The following is a 24,799-nucleotide window of genomic DNA, read 5'->3' as shown; positions in this document are numbered from 1 at the left end:
GCAACGATTTAACCGGAAGTAGATATCAACTGCTGCTTAGTTTATAAGTTTAAATGGGACACCTTGTATATTATTGCATTTTCAGATTCTACGTCAAATTCATTAATGTCATACATTTTTCTGTATCTGTTTCTGAGATATTTACCGTTCTATGTGAAATTTAGTATTTTCAGTCTCCAAAACAATAATTTCAATTTATGCATATCAGGGAACGTTTTTTCTTGGTTTTTTGTGTTTTGTCGTGTTAAACAAGGACACAAGGTTTGTTCTAAGAGTGGGTGAAGGAAAACGATAAAATATATTATACAGGATGGTCAAAAAAAGAGCACGCCTTATTCTTATAACTTTGTCTGATTCTCTGTTCAAAATTAAGGTAAGTTTGTAATAGGTTACTTATTTAAAAAATGTATTCTTTAAATTGATACATTGAACCACCCTGTAACTGTCAAAATAATCGAGTTATTGAAGGTTAAAGTAGTAGCTGTCAAATTCAGTCAAAACTGTCAAACAAACTCGTTTATTTGCAACACTTTGTATAGACTTTTATATGTCAATGGATAGAAATATATATAAGTGGCTTTCCAAAAATATGTCCGTTTGTGTGGGGTGCTTCATTTGGCCGCCAGAGGGCTCCAAAGCTAACTAAACGTTTTTCTTGACTGTAACCACTCTAACTTCTTTGAGAGATTTTTTTCTTAAATCGGTTAGGTACGGCCCTGATATTTGGCACAAACCTAGCACAGTGAGTGTCAAATTTAGAGCCGTAGCAAAACTGTAGAAACAAAATCATTAAAGTCGATTTTCGCTTGCACTAAATGGCCAACATAACGCAAAACCCATTGGAATAGAGGTGGTGTTTCAGGCAAATTTGACCCTTACGAAAATTGTCATTTGCAAAATCGGTTTTTCAAGAAATTTCTATGCATTACATCATAGTAGACCTAGTAGCTCATATAACCGTGTTTTCTTAATTTTCCAGTCGAAAAGTGTTTCTGGGGCACCCTGTCTGTAAACCGTAAATAACACGAGTATTTGTAACACTTTGTATATACTTTTATATGTCGATGGTCAGATATGATGACAGGAGACGTTTACATCTCCAAACACTAGAAATATTCAATAAATTCATTCCCCCATCGAAAACTCATATCTCTCTTCTCTCTTCCGTATACATTACTCATCTCTAATCCATCTTCTAATTTGACGTTATCAGGTATTTTAGTCAACAATGAAACTTGTTGCTCTTTGCTCAAAGTTTATACTCAGATTTTTAGAAACTGCCTGAATAAACCTAACCTAAACCTTAAGTGATATTCCAAAATATCATATTTGTAGCTTTCACTTTGGGGAAAAAGGTAGACCGATTTGAAACTGTGGTGGTAAAAGTTCTTCCAGTTGGGCCCATATAAACTGACTAAAAAAAATTGACACTCCTGATCTACTAAATCTGCAGTGTATTGTACGAATTTATATTAAGTTCGGCCCTGGGTTAACCTGTTATTGTTTTTTAAATGCAACTTGGTCAAAACTGACATTGCCACCACAGGATTACAGATCAAGCCATAAACAAATCGAGAGTCTTTTCTCTTCTGAAAGTACTTTAGTAACCTAAAGTGTACGGTAGAAAGTTCAAAATTTACATTTCGTGTTTTGATACACTTTGCATTTACAGTTCGCACAGCGGAAAATAAAAATGACTAGCCTATATTGGTAAAGTAACATTTTCAATTCAAGGATAAGTGGTCGAATACAATAAAGCCCTGCATACTGTATGATACAGTATCTAAAAGGTACGCATAATGTGGGGTACCATTAAGAATGTGTTGCAATTTTATTTATGGACTTCGTACATACTTTATACCGGTTTGGCGATATGCACGCACCATTATTGTATTCGACAAAGAAATAAAATTTAACCCCACCGTAAAAATTGTGGCTTTGTTACCAAGTAGCATGTGTGTTTCTATACAGGGTGTCTTAGTTTAAATTAGAATGGGGTAGGCAGAGTATGATGAATTACAGGGTGTTTCCAAAATGGATCAGGGAATTTGGTGATTCTACATGAAAAATTAATGTTTTTTTTTCAAATATATTATTACTCTGGAAGCATTAAACAAAACTCATACAACAATTTGTCCTTAGAGGAAAGTCTAGTTAATTCTTAGAGTAACCCTAAAAGAAGCCCACAAACATATTTGGCTATAATGACCATGCAGAAAGATAACTTTATTGGTTATTATTACTATTAAACAGACTTACAGGTCATTTAGACAGGTCAAAGTTTACTTTATTATAACTTAACATTTGCCTTCGACGTTGAAGCCTACTTTTGGTTATATGATTCTTAATTTTAACCAAAATAATGTCTTCAGAGACTATTGGGTTCTGATCTAATCAAGATATTTAAAATTAAAGGTAAAATTTAGTCAAAAGCAAGAATTTCTTAACTAATAGTCAATTTATTTATTTCTTTGAAGTTGTGGTCGTATAGTGTTAAAACCGCTTTCTAATTTGATGGTTAAATCGAGGGTTAAATACTAGCCATAAGGTTGTAAATATGTGTGTTTAATAATTAAGTTAATTTAAGTTAAGTAATTCATATTTTTCTGTTATATTTTGTAAATTTTACTCCATATAAATTTTAACATTTATTTACTCGTTGATAGTTATAGTTGATATTCTGACAGAAAAAAAGTCTATATTAAATAGTTATAGACTGTATTATTTATGTATAGAAAAGATTCTGGATTTATTGATCCTAACCTCTAAATTTGAGATAAAAAAGAAAAATTTTAATCAAAATTATTTCTTAACATCAGTTATTCTAGGAGCGCATTACAGTTTTAGAGATATGATAGAAAACATGCTAGTTGATTAGTTAAAAAGTTTTAATACTTGACTTAATTATGACGTCTAAATTACTTGTATTTTTTTTCCAAATTATACAACTTGACGTTAAATTTTGAAATTTTTTAATAAAAATGTTTGTTGGGATATTTTAACACGTTAATAATTAAAGCTGAACGGTTTTGAATGAAATTACTGGCAAATTACAAAATAAATATTGTGTTTCTTGCAGTTCAAAAGTTGACACCCCTTTTCTCCCCGACTGTATCAAATCTGGCAGTTTTTTATGTTATTGGATAGGAAATGTAATGAGGCTTCCAAAAATGTGCTTAAAACACTAATGTTCTCACTCCAAGTGGGTTTGACAAGCAATTTTGTCTCTAACTGTCGCACTGTGTTCAAAAGTTGCAAAAATCGGGGTTTACAAAAGATTTCTGGCAGTATTCCATACAAAACGTTAAATTGCAAATCTTTCTGTACAAAATTGCAATAAAACGGTTTTCGAGATATTGTAAGGTTGAGGTTTGTTACTAATTAGGCTTGTTTTATGTATTTACGAAAAAAGTTATGGTAAACGGAATACAGTGTGACGTAGATTTGTGTTTATACTATATAATTTATAAGACATTGTAGTCATCATAACCTTGTTCCTCCTTGAAAAATTTCAAGGATTTATTATTATTAGAATTAACTTTTGTGTGGGCAGTTATGCGAATGCAGCTTAAACTTGTCAAGGAAATTTCTTTGAATATACGATCTGATAAGGAAATTTTTCTGTTCAAAGCAGGGTGTGTCTTCCATTGAAACCCGCATTGGTGGTTAAATTTTTATCGATTTTGTCCTCCAGCAACTAACTCAAGCACAATAATTATAATCTTTGAAGCAGTCATTGTAATTTACAATAATTAAATTCCGATACAAGATGCACTTTCTTCAATAAAATAGCACAGGGGAAAATGCTATAAATTTGCCTCGAGTTATACCCGTTTTGTTAGTTGTACGTTTCCGTAATTTCCCCAGAACCAAAAAAAAATAGGAAATAATAAACAGACAAGCGAGACCGGAAATTTAATAAACTTGCGGTCGGTGAACAAGCCAGAAATGCGAATTTCAATGCCGTCATTCAGTCAGTACATTAAGTCACTTTTATTTGCATATGTTCAGTGAACTTGAGCTTGGATTAATCATCTTTGACCTTTCACCCAGTTTTAACAGTCAGTTTTGCTTATTTTTTTAAATGAGAAAGAGATAAGTTCCTGACTTTGATTGTTTATATGGAAAAATTGGTTTAAAACTGGTGGCCAATTTAGTAAACCGTAGGAAACAAATTTCAAAAATTTGGACGCATTCTGGAGCAATATCAATCTATATTCTAGCTAGCAGGCTCTAAAAACCCAAAAAAAATTATTCTTCAATTATTCTAAAGAAAAATTTCTTTAATTTTTTAAAATAATCTGGTCAGGTGCTTTTATTATGCATTAGCGTATAAAAATTATGGTATCTAAAAAACTATGCAAAATCAAAAAAAAAATTCCAAACGAACTTTTCTTAAGAAAAAGTATGGGCTATCACATTAAAATGTCATAAAAAAATGGTTTTTGTGGCTCACCTTTAGGGTTCCCTAGCTTCGTTAGGGAAACTTTTTGACTACAGTTTATATGACACTTTGGTGTTTATCCTATCATTAACTTAATCCATTCTAAAATTCTTAGTGCATCTTGTATACAGAAACAAATTTTCCTTACTTTCACTTACACATTGATATTCGATGTCTGAGACACATATTTAATTAGTTGTTGATATGACAAGTCCTAAAGTCGGGATTACCAGATTATAATTTACGTTACACCCACAAACTCGTAAACATGTATATCACAACATAATATTTAAACTAAAACAAGGTTGACTCATATATTTAAATCTATAAGATCTCGGAAGAACTAATAAAATTTCTGCATCGTTTTACAAATGAATGAAATCTGGTGTTAAATTTAAATATTACTTATTGTCGATGATTCATTTTCATTTACGAATACACGTTCTAATGATAATCACAAATACGTTCGTCAATGCTGTATATGAACAATTGATAATGGATTCATTTCCCATATTAGATTATGTGTTAGTCATGCTTGTTTGGGTTGTTCTGGTTATTAATATCGGGAACTTGGCAATGATAGAAAAATAGAAGCAATAAAAATTATCCATTATATAAGTAAGGCTGAGACTGGAAGATATTATTTCTGTTTACTGGTAGATTATTTTCAAGAACATGTTTAGTGACGTAATTTCTGATACGTTGGCAGGGTCAGAGTGGAAAAGAGACAAAATTAAGCTTTTATTAAATAAAATCACCGACTAACATACAGGTAATCGTTAATTTATATCAAATTCCCTGGTAAACATTCCTTCAACAGCTAAAGGTCTTATAACATGATACCCTTAATAATACTTTTAGAATTAACGAAGGAAAGTTGAAAAACATTATAAATATGACTTTTGCTATGATTTTGCCGAAATTGGATTAATCTGTCTTTTAAATGATAGGTCCTCAACTGAAATTAATAATTCTTTTGTTGTTATTATTTTGTTGATATCACTACATCAATATTATTATTTCTTATCAGCAAACGCATAAACATCAATTTCGAAAGAAAAATTGCAATTTATTGATAGGTGCGTATATTTTTATGTCATGTTACTGCAGTCTTTGTGAACATTATGGATGATTCATTTTCGTTATCTGAAACCAAATGAATCAATTCATATTTTCGCATTTTTTTTTGTTTTATGACCGATATAAATTGTTTTGATTTTTTGAAACTCCCTGTATAATTTAAATTGGTCTAGAAACATAGTAGACATTTTTATTTAAAGTTTTCTTTCAAAACAAAAAATGAAGCTTTTAAATGGATGGTTTAAATTCAAACCCAATGAAAAACCCTTTACATACGATAGTTTGCTGAAATATTGATTTAATTCATTTTAAGATAATCAAAGAGATAATCAAAAATATTCAACACTTAAAAAGTTTTGATCATGTTTGTACAAAGTTTAATTTATCATTCTGTTTATCATTATTCTATATCGAGAACTCAGACAATCATTATTTATCTCTATGTATTGATTAATCAAACTACTTATTATCGACAAACGAAAGACTAAACAAATGGGTGATTCATTACAAAAGCAAAAATGATAATTTATTGACAGGTGCAGACATTTTTATTAAATGTTACTGTTTTAGTGTAAACGTTGTAAATAATAAAATTTTGTTTCTTAAAACCACATAAACAAACCTAATAAAACCTTAGCGGTGTATAAGAATCATTAGTACAATTTATGTGTTACTGTTAGAGCTGTTTTCCTCGTTTGCTTGTAAAGAAGGTCAACATGCAAATTTTTTGCTTGCTTATTTAAATTGCTTTAATTGCATTATCTACGTCCGTACGCAAACAGAAGCGTTTTATTTCATCAGCAGTCAAGGAACGCATGTAGATATTTAGTGTTGATGAACTCAATAAGACAAAACCAAAACAGTTATGCGGTGGAAATGTTTTATAATTGTAATATTATTTAGCGACAAGATAAATTATGATTAAATATTAATTTAACATCTATCACACATAACCTCAAAATTAAAAACCGAGAATATGTGTTCAATGTTTTGTTTTTGAAGCGTCTATTATCATTAAAGACATATTTATATTAAAAATTGAATAAAAGAGCCAAAACTGAAACCCTATACAAGTTGAACATTAATAAAGTGTTAAAATAAATTTTAGGAAGGAAAACAAAAAAAATGAGAAACTACGTAGTTAAACAAATTAAAAACAAAAAATAAATATTTTCAAGAAAAGATTGGTACTAATTAAAATAATCCCCGTAAAATATAGAAATATTTCAAATTCTCAATGAATTTCAAAAAAGTATTTAATAATAAAAAGTTGGTAATTGTTTGTAGAATGTGATTAAAGCAAAAATGGTTTATCATTCTTGTTTTAAAAGTACAAAAGTATACAATGAGTTTAAACCCATAATTACGGTGGAAATACAAGGTGAGCCAAATTGGTGATGCATGTATGGGAATTTTGTTTATCTTCAAAGATACAGGGTCGAAAAACTTCTAAACGGTCGAAATTCTAAAACATTTTATGACAAACTCATACCCGGTTTCCAAATTGGATTATCCCATTATTCCCCGTCCAATCGACACGTTTTTGTCATCAAAATAAACCAGTAAACGAATAGGATTTCCCTTTACATCCTACAGTGATAATAAACTAAATTGAGCATTATTCACACAACAACATTATTAATTTGTCAAGAAAGTGACAAACTGTTTTTAGAAAGTGTGACTTTTACAGGTGGCACTTTTCCTCCCTAGGGAGGAAAATACTTTCACTCTCTCTGGGGGCCTATTCTTAAAAGCAGGAAACGGAACTTTCAAGAGAAGTGTTGATAGAATGTGACAGAAGAAGCTGACAATGGCGGGTTCCTGTCACATTCTACAGGTCTTTCACTTGACAATTCCCTTCCCTCGTTTCAAGAATACGCACCCTGGAGGAAAATTTTATTTTCTATAGGGGTCGTCTTCTGTCTGTTTAAGGGTCAATTTACACAGTCAAACCCTAACTATTAGTTAACTCTTAGAATTGTGTTAAGGCTCAATTGTGTATAGATTCAGTTAAACTCTAAAACTATCCTGGTAATCTTTTTAAATAAAGTATATTACAAATAATATACATACAAATTACATTACAAATCCATTGAGGACCCTTGTTACTAAATTGTTTTAAAACAATTTAGCTGAAACCTGTAGAAAGGGCCCTCAACGGATTTGTAAAGTAAATTTTCTCCCAGTTCAGTGAAACTGGCGGTTTACTAAAACACGTTTCTGCACCTCAAAATTTACAGTTTTATTTTACAAAAATGATGTCAATAAGAACGAATTTACGTCAAAACGAATCACTGTCTTAAATGGACTTATCATTGTAACAAAAAACTGATTTTCGATTAGTGAAAAAGCAAATGTTTAAAATGCAGTCTCTCACGTTTTTGCAATTAAGTGCAACAAGTTAAGTTGAGAAAAATAAATTAATTCTTTAATGCATTTGTTGTAATACGATTAGACTTAAGTATAGAACGTCATACATGAAGTTATGTTATTACAATTTTATGTGATCGATGAATCATTTATTACCTAATCCATGCAGTAAGTTTTCAGTCTAGATATCTTGTATGATTCACGACCTGTTACAATAATTATTTACAATATATTTTTATTTTCTAATACATTATTTCAAAAATGATCCAAAAGTTCATGATGAGTGATGAGTGTCCACAATCAAGTATTATCTAGTTCTAGTCACATAAAAGATATGCATCCGGAGCATCAGTATGAATCATTTTATTAGAAATTCAGGAAAAAATTTCTATAAATTCGTATTATAAGTTTTCTTGTAAATGGCAACATAACTGTAAATTACTCTGTTGCCTACTATCACCGTTTTTCTCCTCTAATTTTTTGTAAAAAATACATGTTTCGTATTACTTCATTGTAATTTTGCTGGATTTGTATCTTTAAATAGTAAATACGAAACAGTGAAAGGTAATTTTCAACAATATTCTGGCCTGTTAAATAAAACTATTTATAAAAATAGGTAAATTTGTAGTAAACTGATATTAACTATATTTCTGGTCTTTGGCAACCTTGTTCCTATTTTTATACATTATTAATGACAATTTCTGACATATATGGCTCAAAAAGCTATTAAGCGGCGATTTAGGCGCCTTTTATATGGGATTTCCGAAAGTTAATCGAATGTCAGTAAGAATGTGCGACGGTTTAATGGCTCTGGCATTAAACTCTGCATGAGCGACCATAAGCTTTCTGAATGTCGCTTTTCTAGAAAAAAATCGAAAGCAGCTATAATGCCTTACGTAGAATAGACATTTTATGATCAAGAACCTTCTAGTAAATATGTCAGGCTCATCCACTGAGACTTAAAAACAAAAAGTGATAGAGATTCAGTTTATTTTCTGATTGGTATAGGTACTTAGGCAGTGATGATACATGCAAGAAAAACCTGATTTATACCTAGAAAATGATGACGCTGTCACCATTTTTTCACTCTAAGTATGTCCTTTTCAGGAAAATGGTAAAAGGTAAAGTTGAAAATTACGATAATTAATAAGCAATGGGACCACTCCCAAGGGATTAAATGCAGAATAGAAAAAATAAGACAAACTTTTATCCAAAATGTCAAAACTTTTCAAAAGCCACAATTGGAACATAAACGTCAAAGTCAGGATTCTTGGATGTTAGGATTTCTCAACACTCTTCAGACACAGGAAATCAAAAAAAGAATCCAAACACAAAAAGTTCAATATCTCCGAAACTATTAGAAGTACAAGGGTGCATTTAAAAGTGTGAATTGTTACTAAAACTGTCAGGAATTATAGGTCTGTTCGCAGAACGAATCTCCAACTAATAATCAGAGAAATATGTCCAGCTGTTGGCCATTACCCTTAAAATGTCAATGTCACGTGAGCATTCAACCAATAAAAGCCAACAGTTTCCGATTTTCAGTTGGAAACCAGTTTGAAATTGCCTCTATGAACTGTCCTCCTTTTCTAGTTTTTATAGAGCTGGACTTAAGAAAATAGCCCAAAGGAAACCCAAAAAATTCAGTCAGGTTACCCTGTCTCCTATAGTTTTCACAGGGCTGGACATAAGAAAATTCCAAAAAATGCAAAAAAATAAATTGCCAGATATTGGAAACAAAAATACAAAACAAAGTCAAAGTTATTTTTTTTAAATGCACTTTTTCGAATAATTTGCGAACCACTTAGAGTTTTTGCTAAAATTAAGTATTCCAAGGTTTCTAAGGGTGCCAAATTTGATTATCTACTCAGTTTTTAAGCCAGCTTATAGAGGGTGTCATCTACAATAAATGATTTGCTTTAAAATCGCTCTAACTTTTTCTGGTAAAGCGAAATGACAACTGACATCCGAGTATCAGTTATCCAATATTTTTTGATCAAATAAGTTGATATCCCTAAGTTTCCGACTCATTGCAAATGAGAAATAACTTGAACAAAAATATTCCGAATCGTTGAATTGGTCGGGGAAGCCAAATGTCTTGACCAGCCCAAAGTTTGAATTTTTGTCAACCAGATTTTTGTATTTTGGTATACTTAAAGCCTTTTATGTATGGAGAAATGATAGATAACCGATGCAAATTATGAAATCAAACTCAAAATGCTGTTGAGTCAGTTTGGAACAATAATAGGCAGTTATTTCAACCAAAATGTTCTTAAATTTTTCTATATTATATCTGCATCGAGAGGTGATTTTAGTGATACTAACTAGGTATAGGTATATAAAAAGTTATGTCATGTCGATTTTAAAACAAATTATTTGCTGCAGGTGGCTTAAAACTGAGTTAAAAATCAAATTTGTTTTCCTCAAAAACCTCCGAATATCAATTTTACCAAAAAATTTCAAGTTGTTCCTGAGTTATTTAAAAAAGAGCATTTAAAAAAAAAAAAATTGATCCCCTGTATTTCTGTTTCCGTTGACAATTCGCTGAAGTAAGTTGTGCTAAATTCAATTATTTTGATCCCAGAAAGCCACCATTAAATTATTCACCATTACTTATGGGACATGCTGTATATCTCTGGTACACAAAACAAAAATTCTCTCAAACACAAAAATTCATTAGCTTTGGAACTATAATTGTTTAAGGGAGAATTTTAGTGCGAATTATTAATAAAACTGTCAGGAATATTATATCTAGAATTGACAGTTTTATCCTGTCTCCTTTTCTGGTTTTCACACGGCTGGACTTAAAGAAATGATAAAAAAAATGCATCCAAACACTAAAAATTCATTATTTCTGGTACAGGAGTGCATTTTAGTTCGATTTAATACTAAAACTGTCAGGAATAATGTTTCCAAAATTAACAGTTCTACCCTGCCTCCTTCTTTAGTTTTCACAGTGCTGGACTTAATAAAATGCCCAAAAGGAATCCCAGCACAGTGTAAATTATTACTAAAACTGTCAGAAATAATATATCTAAAACTGGCAGTTCTCTCTTCTTCCCTAGTCTTCACAGGGCTGAATTGAGGAAATGCCAGAAAAAGCATCCTAACACACTAATGAGTCTGTACTGGAGAGATAACCACAAAAAAAGGATAAAGAAGAAGAAGAAAGGATGAGTCATTTATTTCAAATTTACATTATTGTTTTACATAATTTATGGATAATTAATATTTGAAATCAAGGCGGTTTAAGTAAATTTTATTGAAAAGCTGGATTAATAACAAATTACTGGATAAAATTTCACGGGCGGAATTTAATTCTACAGATTTCCAGTTTTAAATTTTCAGTTATCAATTTAGTACACCAGATGCCAGCAGTAATATTTTTCCACGTGATGGTAAAATTTGAAGTTGCCAGATTTCTTATTAACGATTTTTGTCACTTATCACAGAATAACACAATTTTATAGACTTTTTAAAACAAAAATAGAATACTTAACATAATTAAGAACGTGGTGGGTTGCCCCACCAAGGTTGTTGGGTATCATTACGATTTTATCACTGCATGCAATAAGTAGGAAGTAAAATGTATTTTGACCCAGGAATTGAGTCATCATTTTTCAACACATAATCAAATAATTGGTCCATGACGTCTCGCTTATTATTCCATGTAGCGTCTATAAGCGTCTCGACGCCCAACTGTGTCCATTTTTAGACACGCCGAAATCCCAGCTTGACCACGTTCGATTCTTTGATCCAGTTCAGCTCCAGTACTGAAAAGTGAACTTTACGACCGACTTCCCGTCACTCACATAATGATATAGAAAGAGACGGTAAATTTAGGACACGTTCTGGTGTTGCACCAAATGTTGAAAAGATGGATTTTCGTAAATCGGGAATTGCACCGCCTTGACTCAGACTCTGGGATTGTCAGTTTTATCCCGAAATGCGACTATTTTAGATTTAGTTTTGTTTGTTTTTGGCATTGGCACTGCTTTTTGAGTAAGTACGTTGATTGAGTGTTTTCTTTTGCATCCCCCAAAGGTTTTCGATATAGTACAAAAGGCGTTGTATTTAAATAAGTTTGTTTAATGTTAATTTTGATCAGATCTTAAAATTTTCTCGCCATTTAAAAATGGCGTGGGTATTTTTAGACAACCAACAGGTGTAATGGCTATTTGCGAACAAATAGTTGTTCATTATTTTAGATCATGTCGAGGTTTTAATTAAGAAATGCTTTGAAATCCTTTCAACCTACTAACAAAAGTAGTGTCTAGATCAAATAACTCCAGGGTATGATTTGATCCAGATAACTTTTGTATAACTGTAATTCTTAGATACATTTTGAGCTTCTGCGTTATGGATGTTTTAAGTAAAATACTGTTAAGAAAGTCAGCTTTGGTTAATCCTTGAATCGAAACCTTCAAATTAATGTTCGCGACAAAATTTTTGAAAATGTATTTATAGCATTGCAATTGCGATAAACACAATTCAAGGAAAACAATGCTGGAATATGCGAGTCCTTTTAATACTATTAGATCACTATACAAAGTACAGGAATTCGACGAATTTTGTTTATTTGGTGTATTTAGTTGATGCTGAACTTGGTTCAGGCAAGGTACAAAACTAGGTCAGATCGGCGTAAATTTAGGTTTTGTCACTAAAGCTTTCACTTTCACAGACGCAGGCGTTTAGGGATTACCTATTTTAAAAATGGCAAGTTTAACGTATTTTTAACATTTTTAGTTATTGTGTCAAGTTTTTATTACGAGGTATTAAAGAAGAATCATCTTCAAGAATCTTTTCTGACTGGCATGATAGAATTGGGTCAAGTATTTTATTAACCACCTTATTTCAATCTCTTCTATTGTTTGTTTAGTCTACAAGTTACAGAAATATGAGTGATTTTCGAAAAAAATGTTTGCTTGTTGGGTTTTTGTGAGCAAGTTTTACATGATGTTATTTGATGGGCGTAAATTTACCGTGACCGGTAAGGAAAAGTAAAATTGGAAAAGTAAGATTTAGCGTGACAGGAAAATGTACCAATTTTACCATTAAATTCCAATTTGATCAGTTCACCGTTTCTGAGTTATTTAGCAAAAACTGGTTTAATGCAACATTGCAATTGCAATGCAGCTTTTCAAATCAGTTGAAGTTGTGATTTGAAGTTTGAACACCCTGTAATTCGGCTGTTTTTGGGAGTTCAGGGGTTGAACCATTCAAATTAATGGTCTTGAATTGAGGGTGACCAAAAACAATCACCATACTTTTCATACACACCCTGTATACTGCAAGCAGAAACGGTCCTGCAAATTTGCGGTGTTGGGTTAAGGAGTTTATTAGAAACATTTTTGGTTCCATATGATATTTTTGTAACTTTTACCGTTTTCGAGTTATTAGGAAAAACTAGTTTAATGCAACAAATTTTGAAATCAGTTGAAAGTTGATTTGAACACTATGTAACTCGGTTGTTTTTGGGAGTTCAGGGAGGTTGAACAACTCAAATTAACCGTCTTGAGCTCCTCTTTCCAGTGGTATTGAGCAAATGAATGTAATACTCTAAAACATTTTCTTCATACTGTATTAAGAAGCATGTCTTAAATTTAATAACCCTAAACATTTTGGCTTCATCATTTTTTGTCAAATGACCAATTTATTTAGTTATTTTATTATTATATTTAGTTATAAAGCTCTGTCTTTAAAGCTCGCTACGCTCGTTTTGCAAAAATTTTTTCGTTTTAAAAAACTCACTTTGTCTTACTATTTATTTACATACTGTTGGGGAGTAGTTTGTTTACATAAGTTTACATGCACATACATTGCCATATTTAAAATATTAAAATTTCGCTGAACGTTTAGTACTAAGCCATTTTACAATAAGAAAATCACATAAAGCATCATAAATCAGTTCACTTATCTAGCAACAGTTTTGCACTAAACAAATATCATGGATTTATGAAGTCATTGTTCATTATAAAATAAATCTAAACAAATAGAAATAGTGTTATTCACTTTTAATATGCAGCCAGTATTTTAGAGACTTATTCAGGTGTAAAATATGTGATTTTTATGCAGGGTGTCGAATGGATAGACAGTTGCTGCGTGGCTAAGGCAACTTTTTGAGACGGCACGTACTGTATATTTATTTTGGCATAGGAACAGGATGGTTGGAAATGTATTGGTAGTAGTTATCTGTTTTGACGTAAAACAGTAAAAAAGTCATATTCATTTGATTAACTGATTTTCAGGCATTACTTTATAGAAAGTAGTGTTACATCAAAGGACATAGTAAATTCAAATAACAAAGCTTTTTGATAATGTTTTTTCATTCTTCTTCTTCAAGTACCATCTCCTGTCAGAAAGTTGGCTATCATCTATTCTCACCTCTCTTGATGCTGCAGATCTAAACAATTCAATGAAAGTACAGTTGTACCATTTTCTCAGGATATGTGAACCACATATTGCAACTTTCTTATTTTAACTGTATTCAATATTTACTTTTCCTTTCTCATTCTTCTCAGAACCTCCTCATTTGGTACCATGTCTACCCAACTTTTTCTTAACATCCTGATATATGACCACATCCCAAATATGGAAATTATAAGTCACTTATATTTTCCTTTTACGTCCAGGACTCCATCCCATACACGAGAGATCGTAGAGGAGAAATCGTAGCATCTCAATATTCTGACTCTAAGTTGTAAGTTAAGAATAATACCTACCAAACCTACCTACTAAGTGTGGAAAAGACACTTTGAAGACAACACACTTAAAATTGGATGTCATATATAAAAAAATCCTACTTTTATTTTTTTGGACACTAAAAATAAAACAATTGATTTGTTATTGTTAATCACCCAGCTCAAGACTAATTAGGCAAATCACAAATGTGCAATTTTTATATCACCAATGTCATTATACTGTAAATTTAAATTTTTTAAACACATTTAACTCACAATATATGAGTTTTAAAGTCCAACCTTAAATTATCACCAAAAAGTGGTGTTTTATACTGAATTGCAATGACGAGCTAGGTAATTTATTACTACAATTATAATACCTTTGGATAAACTGCCACGTAAACAATTTAAATTCAGGGACTACTTGCTATATTTCAGCTTTATTATATTTTTGTTGGCTTTCTTCTAAGTTGATTTATGCAGTGACATTTTGCAATGTTTTTGGCTCATAAAGCGTTTTCGTATAACGTACGCACATTGAGTCTCAATTTGTCTGTTTACGGTAACATCAATTTGAACAAAATATCCGTTTATCATTTTGATAATTGCGTCTTGGCGAAAATAGCCCGAGCTTTCCAGATCTTATTAAATGAGCCCAGATACAACTTCCGCATAATATGCACATCGAGTGTGTAATATTTCGGATTGTTGTAGGCCGTAGAAAAAAAAGATAGCCAGACAGTAGTCGCGAATTATCAAACTCTATTTTTATCAACGCGTTATTCCAGGTTTAAATATATCTTTGCGTTATTGGAACATAAATAAAATTTTGGAAAGCTCTGAAAAGTAGCCGGCACTTTTCGGTCGTCTACACACATTTTCGCAATTTGCGATTTTTGTCCGGTTCGAGGTGCGTGCGCGACAGCTGACACTGATTTTTTTTTTCGAATTTTCGAAGTTTTTTTGAAAACGGTTTTGTGTGAAGTTTTGTGTGTTATTTAACTGGATTCTATGGATTATTAAGGTAGTACTCAATTGCATTGTTTTTAAAAGTGGTTTCGTTATTTTAAATTTACTATAGCCTTTGGTGATACGCCAATTTAGGATCAATTGCAGCAGGTCCAGTAAAAAAGCGACCAATTTAGTTTTTTCAAAAAAAAAAGAGGAAAAACTTGCCAAGAAAATGTTTTAAGTATACAGGATTTTCTATAAAACAACCGTATTTGTAAAAAAACATTTAAATTTCTTTTACATTTAAAACTAAGCCCAGTTTGATATAAACATTATCGAAATGCTTCGCTAAACAAATACACAGTATTAAAGTTTCATAATTTTTTCAAATATTTTATTCGCATCATTTTGCGCTATTTAGCACAAATTTTCAGCTGAGTCTTCTTTTAATGACCTAAATAATCGTTTTAAATAATAATATGATAATATCATATAAAAATGTTTGGTTAAGTTCTTTAGTCTATTTCACGATTTTTCAATCAATGAACTTTTAATAACGATTTATCTTATCAAAATCAGTATTTCTGAGATACAGGATAGATTATAAAAAAACTGCGACTATTCGAAAACACTGTGTAATTTTTCTTGAGATACCAACTGACCCCATTGACACAATCACAGTTGTTCTAAAGTTTTCTAAGCTATCTAATGCACAGGGTTTAAACAGAACATTTTTCCTTTCCTGTATATCCATAACATTTATTGAAAATCAATCTGCAGATCTGATTCTACAAGAAAGCAAGCCGCTTTAAAAATTGAAAAACTTTTCGATCATTCACTTTCATTTTTCTTATAAGCGCTATATTGTTTTTTTGCATATTTAAATTCAGCTTTTGTTCTGAATGCGATATGTTATGGTTCAATTTTGCAAAGCTCGTCAAAATAACGAAAATTATGATTTTACAAAGAACGACTTGAAATAACATTTAAACAAACCATGAATCTGTGGATACGTCATATGACACTAGTTCACGTGATATTACTGCTATTTGCAACATAATGATCATGTCAAATGATGACACGAAATTATTTTACAAATGGAACTGATTTGACTATTAAATTTAGCTATTAAATAAGAAGTAGAAATCTAATATGGCAAAACAAAAATTTAAAAGCTGATGATGTTTGAAAGTGTCATTTATTTTCGGTTATCTTATTAAATACTTTGCTTGACAAGGCATGGAATGGTATTATACTAACTATACCAAACATTACTAGGGCTTCAAACTTGACCACAGTTTTCTTTCTACTGTTTTTCATAAACGGTTTTTCTTTATCTTATTTGACTGACAAGATATGGAATTTTATATGTTGATGGATAGCCGGACTTTCAACCGATATGCAACATTATAGGATTGGTCAAATATTTTGGCCGCTAATAGGGCTTCAAACTTGATCAAAGTTTTCTGTCCACTGTTTTTCATGTATACTGGTTTGTTTGAACCTGAAAAACTATGTTATTTGACTGACAAGCTATAAACTTTGATATTGATTGATGAACAACATAAATGGAATGAAACAACAAATTTTTGTAGATGTCTTCGACCAATCATTTTGTTTTGGTTGCTGACTACAATGTCATCTGGATTCTTCATTTTTGTCACTATTGGTTTTCCGCTGGATAGTTTGGATCCCAGAACTTTCATACTCTTGTTATCCTCAATTGTAGCTTGGATCAGATTAGTATTGTCATTTCTTAGGCTCCTTCGGTTATTTTTGCTGATTTCTGTATTGAGTTCTTTATATTTCGGATTGTCTCGATACATTTAACTAAGTTTTTCGTATGCTGGTCGATCTTACCGAGCTTATCTTTTTGTTTGTTGTTGCATATATTTTTTGTTGCAGAAGTTTATAAGTTAATATTAGCTAATGTTATAATTCGTTACAAATATGAAAATAAATAACAGTAAATTATAAACGATGATGATAATTTTCATTATTGTCTCAACAATTTGCTTGATTCTCTTGATTCCTATCTCGATCGCAATATACTACTATTTGGTGTAAACTTCCTAGCAAGAACAAGTATAAAGTTAAAGTACTATTTTTCAACTTAGGCATACAAATAACTTTATATTTATTTGCAATTTTACAAAGAAAAGATGAGCCGAATGAAACCATTGCGAAGCCACAGAACAAGAATTTCTCAAGTACCGAATAAAAACGTATACTTAAACAGCAATACCTCTTATAGTGACTTGATTTTTACGAAAAGAAAACGACTTTGTAGTCTATATATGGCTTTACCAAAGAGAGGCAAGGTTACATCTGAATTGCTACTACCTTCAAAGATATTACATTATTGACCACATGTAGAGGAGCAATTACTTCAACTTGAAGGCTATTTGTTAATTTGTCGATTTTCTATACTATGAATGTTATATGTAATAATTTAAGATTTTTATAGAAATTCAGTTACTGTTAGTTTAGATTTTTATTTAAATAGCTGTGCTGTGACAAGTCGACTTTAATATTTGACTCTAAATTTTATGATAAAAAATTGATTATGTGATTATTATGCATTTATAAAAAGAGCGAATTTATTTAATTTCATTGTCATTGTCATTTTTTAATTTGAAATTTTAGGGCATTAAATACTACATTATTCATGGAATTTCGTCTAGTAGCCTTCTTTCGAATTTTGAGATATCTGTACTCACCCTTCAAATTTGTAGCTATATGTATAACTACAAGGAAAATAAAAAATACTTTGTTAAAACGAATAGCCAGTCGGGATCCCAAAAGCCATGCAAGCTTCGAACAACGTCAACAGGAAATGATTTAGCACTGAGTGCTTATTGTGCAAAAACCCCCTGGTCGTGACTAACAAGAAAACCCTCCGAATTAAGACACCAGGCGACACACTGTTATGCATATGAGTGACTGTACACCCACTCGAATCGGCGACATACTTCTCCTAAAAAGCCTAATAAATCTTGGTACTTTTTTCTCCTTTATTTCTTGCGCCCAGACTTATTGCTTCATTTAGTGTCACAGTCATGCACGCAAATGTCCTTTTTTTTCTCTTGCGGGATATGTTCAGCTTTATTGCTACGTGTGTATTTATTAATTGTAAACTAACGACTTACCGCTTACACTGTTTTGGTTGGGTTGTTTTCCTACCAAATTTAACATTGTCTATCCACATACATTTTAATCTTGAGTATAACAATAAACATAGCTTAATTCTACTGGTTGAATGTTGATTAAAACTAAAATTATACCAAAACAAACCAGAATATCTTTGCAAATTATCGTTTTTGTTTGGAAACCTATTAGAAGAGGCAGTTGAGAAAGCTAAATGACTGTACCCATTGTTATTTCAAGTTTCGTTTGGAGATAATCAAAATTACAAAATTATTATTATTTCAGTAATCAAAAAGAAAAGAAATTGATTGATTTTGATGAAAAAGTCTGGAGTATTGCAAATATTTCAAAAACTACTGGTTTTATTTTTCTCAAAGTTTGAATATTGTTATAGTAAATAGACGCGAAGGTGAAACGAGGTTTCAAGTATACAGGGTCAGTCACAAAGTATATACACTTTATTAATTCAGACCTAACACCTTGTATATTACTTCTAGTAGTTTTCGAGATATTAGCAATATTCCAGACTTTTTGGACACTTTGTATATAGGGTTCTACAATATAAGATATCTTGCAAATGAACCCTATTTGGAAGAGAAAAACCAGCAAGTCATAGTTTTCGAGAGCAAAAGGTGTCTATAATAATAAAACCATATTTTTATTTAATAAGTAATTGGAGAAGCTTGTCAAACAAATGAATTAGCAAAGTTGACATTTTAGAAGAAACGCTGATTGTTTCTTTTTCCATCTTAAACCCACAAGAAATGGATTTTGTTTGTTGTTGCCTGTCAATCCTGCTCTTTTGTTTACAAAGTAGGCAATATTTAGGCCAGTCCATGTTACTCCACGAAGATTGTATCGTATAAAAAATGAAAATGTACGGTACAGCCCTACAGTATCTATTATCTAAAATAGCTGAGGAAATCACGCCTTAGAAGATATTTTGCAAATTTTCTTGTTCCTGCTGGAGAAGATATTTTATACCTACTTCTTCTTCTTCCGCTGCTATCCATTAATGTTTGTGGTGTGTGTGGGATCACTTCTGACCATTTTTCCCGATCTCTGGCGGTGTAAATTAATTCTCCTTTGGTTCCTATTCCTGCCCAGTGTTTGATATTTTGGTACCACGGCATCTTCCCTCTTATTTTTCCTTCTTTGATTAATAATCGGAACAAATGGTACCTTTTGTTGCGTAACACATGTTCTAAGTACGCTGTTTTCCAGCGTTTTATCATGTCCATCAATTCGCGTTCTTTTCCTATCGTCCTCAAAATTTCTTAATTGTTTTTTGTTATCGGTAGATCCACATTTCGTGTAATTATACCTACAACAACTTGCAAAAGCACTAGAAATCGCACCAAATCGGAAAGCGTGCTTCTTTGGTCATTAGTCAGCTTTCAGAGGACATAATTATAATAGTGAAAACTACAAGCAAAAGTGTATCCATTATATTTGAAAACTGCCAAAATATTGTTTGACATGTTATTTGCGCAACTAGGGAGAAAAGTGCAACTTTTGTCACCGCAAACAATTTGACACCCGACGCGAAGCAAAGGGTTTCAAAGTTTAAGGGTGCAAAAAGCAGTTTACTCCAGAGTCGCGTATCTAACTTGTTCTCCGACCAATGTCAGTTAAATGCTATGTTAATACCTGGCTGAAAAATAAGGTGTTGTTACTAAAGATATGTTTGTCAATTTGTCAAGAAAGTGACAAACTATCTTTAGATAGTGTAACTTTTACTGGTGGCACTTTTTCTCCTTAGGGAGGAAAATACTTTCAGCCTCTCTTTCACTCCCTAGTTAGGGAAAGTATCTACCGTATTTAATTATGTTAACCAATGTGTGATGACTATAAATGATTTAATGTAGATTTTGGTACGTTTATGATGTTAATAATTAAACATTTTTGTGGTTTGCCACATCCCGTAGTTCTAGTAGCAGTTATTTGTATTACTTGTTGTGCTCCGGTATGTTCATTTTTACCTTAAAACGATAGAATACCTTAAAATTAGCGGAAATATTGATTTTGATCAATGACTTCTTATGGCATCATTGGGCAGATAGAAAAGGCAAATACTCGGGCCAATACATATAACAGTTCTTACTTTTATTTTTGTTTTTTTAAATTTTTTACAAACTTATTTATGATGTCATCATTAATAAACATTTTGAGATAACTAAGTGATTTTATATCATTAGAAAGATCATAGAAAAGTAAAATAACAAAACATTGGTGATTACATGTGGCTATGGGTTTTCATATTTACAGCAGTTGGGTCTTAGAAGGCAATCCAATTAACTTGGATATTTATGCTATTTGTAATTTGTTCAATACGTAAACAAGTAAAACGGTTCAGAAACGGTCAATAAAATTGTCAATAGTACTAAGTAATGCATCTTGCATCTAATTGTTTATGATTGATGCCATTGACAATTGATTTACAAAGATTTTTTATGGAAAAACATTTACGAGGAAACAATTATTATTAATAGTCTACGATCACATTTTAAAACAGTTTCAAAATGACAACTGATTTGCTGGTCAATTAACAAAATATTGACTGAATCTCCATCAATTGCGATTACAAATTGAAATCATTAATTTACTTGACAATATTACTATACATTTTAAGTAATTAACTTGTGTTTTTACCTTATGGAAACAAAATTCTCATGACCTTCTCATATTTTTTATCTTCTCAATTTGTGCAAAATGCTATCAATAATTTTTCAAGAATAACCTAATTATGGCTCAGAAATATGTATGTTGCTAATAAAGGGACAAAATCCTTTAACTGAGGTTGACCACCAATTAATCTTACCTTCTTTCGTTTTTAAAATATTTAACCTTAAAATCAAGGTTAAAAAGTGACGTTTTCGTCCTAATTGGCTAACTGTTTATGTATAAATATTTACCACGTTTAACGACCTCTAAACGCTAAAAAATTTAATAGCAACAGCCAGAAACATATCGCAGAGTAACTTCCAATTTTTTATCGACTCTAAATCGGAACTATTCCAGGTAAGTTTATCTAACCGTACGAGAAAACTAGGCAATAAACTCTATTTATAAAAAATTGTTTCCATAGATTCAGCAGATGCGGTCAAACAGTGAGTCACAGAATTTGAACCAAAAACCATTTGAATAACGATTTTCTAAAAATACGCCGGATGATGGGTTAGCAGATTATTAGAACTAACGCAAGTCGGGGTTAAGTTTAAGACTGTATTTATAAATATTGAGGCCAAGGAATCAGTTAGAGCAAAAAAACGTAGTCGTAGGTTTGCAGTTCTGTAAATACCGACTTTTTATATCCAAGGATATTATTTGATTTTTAGATAATTTATTTCAATACGACACTACAAACCCTTAACTAGAGATTTTCCAAAAGATATTATACTAAAAATTAGTAATATGTACCCCATGGTGTTGATGTTGACGTTTCTGATCGTGATAATGCTTATTCCCAGAAACGGAAAATTATCAGAAATTTATTTTTGGAGAGAGGAGAAATTTTAAGATTGATGAAGAGAGGGCTAATAAATGCACATCAAAAGCAACAATTCAGGTAGTAGCAAACATGCTACTACATATGCAAATGACAGGCCCATTTAAGTCTTTGTAATCTTATTGTTGTTGCTAGGTATGCTTCTGCGAAGATCTGGTAGATCTCGTGGTTGTATCTTATTCTCCACTATTCGTTTTCTTGGACCGGTCCATATATTCTGCGTATCTTTCTTTCGAATGCGTTCACCATTGTTTCCGCTCTTTGTGAGAGCCTCCAGGTCTCGCTTCCATAGCACACACTGGGCGTAAAATTTTTTTATAAAGTTTCAGTTCTGTTTTCCTGTGGACATTCCCTGATCTGATTATGGCCGAAATGTGGTAGTATACTTTATTGGTATTACTGATTCTTCTTTGGATTTCCTTCATCTCGTCCCGTTTGCTGGATATGTTACAGCCTAGGTAGGTAAAGTCATTGACCACCTCAAAGTTTTTGGTCGCCTATTGTCATGTTCTGACCTCTCCTCCTATTGCTTCGGGTCTGTATTAATACTTTGATCTTATCTTCATTCACTTTTAGGCCCACTTGTTCAGCCGCGCCCTCTAGTTGTATGTAATCCTCTTCCAGCTTGCTGAAAAAGCTATAGCTTTATCTTCAAGATCTTCAATAGTTATGTCAGTCTTTTTGACAGCTTTAAGCCATCCTGTGATTATTGAAGAAATATTTGGTTTTTTCTCTTGTAAGAGATATTCATTGCTGATTGAGTTTTCCAGTTCGAGCTCTTCTTAGTTGTTTTTGGAACATGCACGGCCAGTTTAGCTAGTTTCAATTTCACATCATACCTATACGTCTTTTCTCATTTGGGTCCTTAATTCCTTCAAAACCCTTTAGCCCTTTTTTGTCTCTTTTGATACTTTAAGCAGTTTCTTGAACTCCATCGCCAAAAAAACTGCATTAAAATTTAACACTCAATAAAATCAGTGATAAATAAATATGAAATAGTATCCAGAGAAGAATTCAATATTTTCTAATTTGATTTTTACACAATTTATTTAAATCCGTTTTAGACAACAGTTGAATACATTATAATATTGTAAACCCTGTAAAATAACAACATATTCTTAACTAAAAAACAATCTGGTAAATCAAAGTTTCACCAACCGTGGGCTGCTTTATGATGAGCTCTATTCTTCGAATGTCCCCCATAATGTTGGTGTTGGTGTTTATGATCGTGGTGATGCTTATTATCATGCTTATGATGATGATCATGTTTATGCTCCTGCTCGTGCTGATGCTGATGTTTTCCTTCTTGCTTATGACCGTGATTATGCCCGTGATGATGATGAGATTGTTCCTCATGTCCGTGCACAGCTTCTTCTCTATGATCGTGCTGATGTTCTCCCCAGTGTTCGTGTTTGCTCTTATGATGATGATCATGCTTGTGATCGTTTTTGTGCTGGTGGTTGTGACTCTGCTCGTGGTCGTGCTTGTGGCTTTCATGCTCTTTATGGTGATGTTTATTTTTGTGATGATGTTCGTGATCAGCGTGGTGGTCGTGATTGTGATGCGATTCTTGTTTGTGTGCGTGGTGATGAGACGCTTTATGATCGTTTTGGTGCTGGTGTTTGTGCTCCTGGATATGCTCATGCTCGTGAAGATGTTTGTGCTGATGGTAGTGAACTTCTTTCTTCTTGGGATGATGGGCTTCTATGTAACTTCTTCGGTCAGCCTTTACATCTTCAAGACTGTCTTCTTCATAGTTGCGTCTTTCTCTAGTACGTTGAGTGGTAAACTGTTTTTCAACCAATGCTTCAGCTTGCTTTTCAGCTTTTGCTTCTACATCTCGTAACGTATTGAATTCAACTTTTTCGAGCGTATCTGTGGAATTGCCAGAATCTGAATTTTCTAAATAGTTGGTGGGAGCTGTAAACAGAGTTGGTGATTGAGTAGTTGCCTGGATTTGCAGATTCAAATTATCTGTTGGTATAGCATCGTACATGGCGGCGCATAGGAACAGAGTTAAAGTTGTGGTTACCTAAAAATCAATATTTTAACTGTCTCATCCAAAATAAATCCGTAATAAATTTAATCTGTAAAATTTGCAACTTAATAAATATGGACAAGTCTGATTCAAATTGTATTTTTCAAAATTTGGCTGTGTAAAGATTCAGTTTAAAGTAAATGAGCCAAGTTAAACACTGTGCCAACTAATTCAAGGTAAATAAATTATCTTGGTTTTTTTAAATATGTTTTGGTGTTTACGAAAACTGAAAACTTAATTAAAGTGGATTAAGAAGGACGACAATTTTTGTTACTTTGTCTAATTGAAATATTTATGTTTAGGTAAAGTAATATATTACGATGAAGTGCAATATGTTAATTTGTGCTTACCCAGTCCCCCATGGTGTTCAACTCTAAACCACACCAAGCTGAGAACAACTGATTTATTACGTTGGTTACTTTGGCTTTTATATTTTTCGAGGTTCAATTAGATTCAACATTAGGTATGTAATCTAATTTCAGAAGATGGTTTAGCTCATATATGCATGTTGTTAGTCAATCATGCATAAAACATTCACTACACGGTGGCCCATAAAGAATTTAGCATTATTGATTAGATAT

General features: G+C 31.9%; 2 protein-coding genes across 6 annotated transcripts in view; one reads left to right on the top strand and one right to left on the bottom strand.

Moving 5' to 3' along the window:
- The window catches only part of LOC145726273 (uncharacterized), a 67,697-nt gene that overhangs the window by 28,627 nt on the left and 14,271 nt on the right, over positions 1–24,799 (top strand). The window contains exon 1 of one of the 5 annotated variants that reach the window (XM_081975314.1): positions 11,755–11,896. The exons of 1 other annotated variant lie outside the window; for it this stretch is intronic. The gene's annotated coding sequence lies outside the window, so the exon portion shown is untranslated. Of the gene's footprint in view, positions 1–11,754; positions 11,901–15,443; positions 15,599–24,799 lie in introns of those variants that run through there. 3 more of the 5 variants (XM_081975302.1, XM_081975300.1, XM_081975324.1) reach the window with 3 other exon arrangements.
- On the bottom strand, positions 23,209–24,660 carry LOC145726454 (uncharacterized). Its single transcript, XM_081975538.1, has 2 exons — positions 24,569–24,660; positions 23,209–24,212 (listed from the first exon to the last, which is right to left on the bottom strand). The coding sequence occupies exons 1-2, from the start codon at positions 24,578–24,580 to the stop codon at positions 23,331–23,333; spliced, it is 894 nt and encodes a 297-aa protein (XP_081831664.1). The 5' UTR covers positions 24,581–24,660; the 3' UTR covers positions 23,209–23,330.

This window comes from Ips typographus, linkage group LG1, assembly GCF_016097725.1.
Source record: "Ips typographus isolate SLU linkage group LG1, UJ_Ityp_2.0, whole genome shotgun sequence".
Classification (NCBI taxonomy): Eukaryota; Metazoa; Arthropoda; class Insecta; order Coleoptera; family Curculionidae; genus Ips; species Ips typographus.
Note: the sequence above shows the minus strand (reverse complement) of the source record. Positions and strands in the feature narration are given on the sequence as shown.